Genomic DNA, 5,000 nt, shown 5'->3' with positions numbered 1-5,000 from the left:
ATAGCTATCATTGAGATGATCACGCACTGAGACAGCCGCCAGCATTATGTATGATTGGTATACACGAAGGAACGAGAGGCGAAAGATGGGCCGAGAGCAGTCGGAGTACACTCGGAATAAGCCGCGGTAAAATTATTGCAGCAGTAATCCCAAGACTACGAACAACTCATTTAAATGCGAGACGGGCCGACGCGACCGCGATTATGCAGGGCACGTCGCCAGTGTCGCGGCGGAGCGCTAACACTTACTAAATTTTCCCAGAGTGCCGAAAATGAACCATCCACAGCGAAGTCATGGCGTTCTATTCACTTCGTTAGTATAATCAATATCTAACAATATTGTTCCGATAGAGAACGCATCGATTATTTCAATAGAATTATCTTCTGTCATTTGGTACTAACGCAGGGCAATAGCCATACACACTGATCAGAACTATCACCCATTACGAGTATTTTGTCCCAAACTCAAAGCGCCTCCGGCTAGCCCAGCGAGAGGGCCGAGAGGGGCTTGCGTCCCCGCTGAAGGCACAGCATCATCGGGTTAAAATCAAATCTGATCCGCTTGTCATACAGCCTGGCGAAGCATCCCTGGTAATTTCCAAACTTAATCTCCAATTTGGCATACACCCCTTCGCCCCTCGTCCTCCCCCTCCTCCTCCAGCCTCCGATATTTCTCTCCCCGTTTCCCTTCACCCCTTCAGGCCCCTCTCCGCCCCCCTCCCCACCCCATTCCGCCGCGCTGGTCGGAGAGCATGAGTGATCAGAAGGATAGTTGTTTATATGTAAATTAGAAGGGCGGAGATTTAACTGCGTTGTTTCCCCATTACCGCCCGCCTGTTCTGGTAATTGTCGCAGTTTATGTTTGGGCCCCGTATGGTTTAGTTTTGTTTTAATTGGCTATTTTTTAGCCATTTTTTGGAGGGGGACTGGAACGGGCGCTCTTTTTTTTTTTTTTTTTTTTTTGTAAATTTTGTTATTTGGTTCTTTGGAGTCAGAAGTTCTCTCGGTTTTAGAACTTTCGCAATTTGTATCACTGATAATTAAATGTAAAAAGGGATTGAGTGATTGCTTTATTAATATTTTTATATAACTAATTAGCGCTATCATCACATTAACTGGATCATAGTAAACATCAATGTTAATTTCTTTTACATTTATAATGATGTAGAGGATTCTGTTCTGCCAGTAATTAGGGTAATGAATTTATTCATTGTTATTACAGGTTGAACCATATTTAAGCAGGATGAAAGACCCAAATTCTATTAAATAATTTCGATTATATATTTTATTTCGAACTTAACGTTATTGGTTGAAAATAAGCTCTACTTATTCATGAGACAAAAGTATCACTCAGATAAACACTAAACAAATCATAAAATAAATATTCGCATTTATAGTTCATAATTATATATATATATATATATATATATATATATATATATATATATATATATATATATATATATATATATATATATATACACACTGACTACGCGATAATTATTAAGATGATATATCGCCGCGCGTCACAGCATCCCCGCCGGCAGAGCATCCTCTCCCATCCTTGACTCGTCCCACTCCATATCGCCGCTCCCATCACCCATCGCTACCTGCCGCCCATCAGCGTCCCCACGCGGGCGGCATCATCAGACCTCCGCCTTCCCCTTCCATCCTTGCACCTTCCCCGCCATCCTCCTGCCGTCCTCCCAGCCCCCGAGGCAAACAGAAGCCTGGAAAATCCTCCTGGAAACTACCGGCAGATGTGCTAACTGGTTAATTACAAGCTCGAGGGAGGCGGGGAGGCGGGCGCCCTTTGAGCGGTCTAGGCGCACTTGACCCTGCGACCTGGAGCTTCAAAAACTTTATGGCGGCGCCGGGGTAGTCTTCCAACAGGGGCGGCGGCGGCTTCTTGTTATTCCCTTGTTTATAACCAGGAGAGTCATTGATAGGCGGTGATTACCGACGCTTCATCATGACCCGGAGGGATTTGCGGTATCACTGCCAAATGCCAGATAGACGATTATCTGCTCGCCCGTTGCAGAGGAACGCGCCTCCTCCATAAAACTAGTATTTGTTCAGCGCAAACCACATTAGCTAAAAAAAAATGTCGATTAAATTAACTTCGAACTTTGAGGTCCCGACAAGACCTCAAAAAACGGAAAAGCGCCGGCCTTTGGGTTTACGACTCGAGGTGCTAATGGAGGCCGCGGAAAGGAGTCTTGTGTCCCTTATCTCGGGAGACATCTAATTATCTCGTGTAATCGTCGGTTATCGGCCGCATCAGCCTCCAGCCGTGGCGCAGAAGTATCACATCTGCCGCCGCGTCGCCAGGGAGCTGCACCGAGCGCGCCCGATTTCAATTGATATCCGGTCTTCGATTCAAGGTTTTAATTGGAATGCTTATATCAGCAATTACTCTTATTCCGTCGGTTTAAATTACGTTTAATCCAGATTTTTTTTTAGATTGAAACATGATGTTCTTTAATTTCAATATTGGAGAAATTAGATTTTTAAAATTCCTACATATTTGTCTTTCAAATGCTTTTAGATTTGATTCGTATATTCAATAGTATATTCTCCATTTGATATTACTCACTAGCCTTAACTATCTCTCATAAAGTACAGACGACACAACTCCTGCGAGCCATTCAGCATTTAATCCGAAATCCAGCAACAGTGGGATTTATCAGGATCCTGAACTCTGGAGGCATAACTGGAAGGGATTACTCTAAGTTGCGATTACATTATCCGGGGTTCTGTTGTAGCTAGTTTGCTGTCAAGTCCAACAAGGCGGAGCAATTTATTGGCTCGGGAGACTCCTTGGGAAGGTCTTGGAGGGGCGAGCGGCCTCTGTTCCGCCGCAGATTTATTCCACTCGAAGGTGGATTTATCTCGAGAGGAGCCCGCGCCCGATTCTGATGACTGCGGTTCTTCGGGCGGGGAGGCGCGGGCTTTGCAATGGCTGCTGCGTCGGGGGGGGCGGAACAGCCAGATTTTTTATTTATGTGGAAGGGAGGTTTCCTAGGTGACGTGGATGGTTTTGCGATTTAAATGTTGATGGATTATAATATTAATGTCATTATTGGTGTTTTGTTGCTGTTGAGGGTATATTTTATATTCACTTCGCATATTCTGATTGTTTATAATGTATATAATAATTGAAAATATATATTCTTAACATTTTTTTTCTTCACTTTTTTCAGATTGGATGACCCCCTTGGTTAGCAGCTCACAGCTGAGTGCCACGCCTACGACGCCTACGGTCTCAGCACCTACGCCCACTCTCCCACACGCCCACCTGGCAGTCATGTATTCCCCGGCAGCGTATCCCGACCAGCCCACCCCCTACCCCCTCCCCACCCTCGGCGGGGAACAGTCCGCCTTTTATTCACCGACGGTAAGCTTTATTTCTGTGTGGAACTCTATAGACTCTGACGATACAAAATCAGATACAAAATCAATTAGAAGTACGATATTGAGTTTGTACTAATATATATTTTCTTCCTTCATAGGCGGCAGGATTAGAGCTGAAGGATTCCTTGGCGGCCTCTCCTATGGCCCCGACCTGGCCTTATCCTTCCGTGTACTATCCCTACGACACAGCCCTCGCGTCCTACCCCTTTGCTGGGTAAGTGGAAATGACTTGACAGTGGCGTTCTCTGTGGCAATTTGTGTATTTTTGTCAATGTTATTAGTATCATTTCTTTATATTAATATTACTGCAATGGGTATTAGTTCTCACGTACATCGTTCTGCCTGTTATAGATACGGAGTAGGACTCGACGCCGCTCGAAGAAAGAATGCCACAAGGGAAGCTACGGCGACGCTGAAGGCGTGGCTGAACGAGCACAAGAAGAACCCTTACCCGACCAAGGGCGAGAAGATCATGCTGGCGATCATCACCAAGATGACTCTGACGCAGGTAAGCCCCGCCAAGACTTATTTTTACGGTGTGGTGATAGGAAAGGAATTGATGCTCAGCTTTGATGGATTTATATTAATTATTTAAATTTTGTTCTTATTTTTTTTCTGGAAAGCTGTCTAGTTTGTTGTTTTGTACACATTTTTCCATGGGTGAAAGGGAATAGGAAATAAACATCATAAAGATTAAGTGAAGCAAGGTCGGAGTCTGTGACCTATACCTTCTATTACAACTGAATGAGCGAAGCATCACAAATAGAAGGCAACTCGCTGACGCTTAGGGATTAGCAGTTAAGGTGTGAATAATGCAAAGCTTTGGAGTCAAAAGTGCAGGCCGTGGCGGTCGGGGAGGGGAGGGGAGGGAGGGAGGGAGGGAGGGGCACTTCTAGGGCTGCAGCAGTACCAGATCCGTGATGTTGCAGTTGTTGATCAGTGTCTCCTCTGTCCTTCAGGTATCCACTTGGTTCGCCAACGCCCGCCGTCGCCTGAAGAAGGAGAATAAGATGACTTGGGAACCTCGCAGCAAAACTGACGAAGATGATGATGAAGACGATGACAAGGACGATGATAAGATCGATGATAAGGATGATAAGGACGACGACGAGAAGAAGGAAGACAAAGATGGTGAGTTATTACTGATCGTTGTTATGTTTCCTTGTTTCTCGTTTGTCCAGTTCGAAAATGCTAATGACAACCTTAGTAACACTCGACGCCCTTAAAGCTTGTTTAAGTCGACACGTACGCAAGCGACAACAGAGGAAGCCTCTTAAGTGTGGATAAACTTGTCAGAGCCCCTTGTTTGTAGCACCGTAGTGACAAGGCGCCCTGACCTGATCAACACATTCTTGCAACTAACATTGCAGAATAATGTGTGTTAGTATATACATACAAATATATATATATATATATATATATATATATATATATATATATATATATATATATATATATATTATACATATATTATATATATTATATATATTATATGTATTATACATATTATACATATTTATATTATATATATATTATATATATTTATATTATATATATGTATTATATATATATATATATATATATATA

The 5,000-nt window shown here is 43.3% G+C and overlaps 1 protein-coding gene across 3 annotated transcripts in view; it reads left to right on the top strand.

Annotated features, from left to right (window-relative positions):
• Positions 1-5,000, top strand: part of LOC113823519 (homeobox protein araucan) — an 8,657-nt gene that overhangs the window by 1,377 nt on the left and 2,280 nt on the right. For all 3 annotated transcript variants that reach the window (XM_027376183.2, XM_070145450.1, XM_070145449.1), the window contains exons 2-5: positions 3,203-3,396; positions 3,512-3,627; positions 3,765-3,921; positions 4,373-4,544. In XM_027376183.2, the coding sequence (XP_027231984.2) occupies positions 3,208-3,396; positions 3,512-3,627; positions 3,765-3,921; positions 4,373-4,544 (634 nt within the window). In that variant the 5' untranslated portion in view covers positions 3,203-3,207. The remainder of the gene's footprint in view (positions 1-3,202; positions 3,397-3,511; positions 3,628-3,764; positions 3,922-4,372; positions 4,545-5,000) is intronic.

Source organism: Penaeus vannamei, chromosome 3, assembly GCF_042767895.1.
Source record: "Penaeus vannamei isolate JL-2024 chromosome 3, ASM4276789v1, whole genome shotgun sequence".
NCBI classification, from domain to species: domain Eukaryota; kingdom Metazoa; phylum Arthropoda; class Malacostraca; order Decapoda; family Penaeidae; genus Penaeus; species Penaeus vannamei.
Note: the sequence above shows the minus strand (reverse complement) of the source record. Positions and strands in the feature narration are given on the sequence as shown.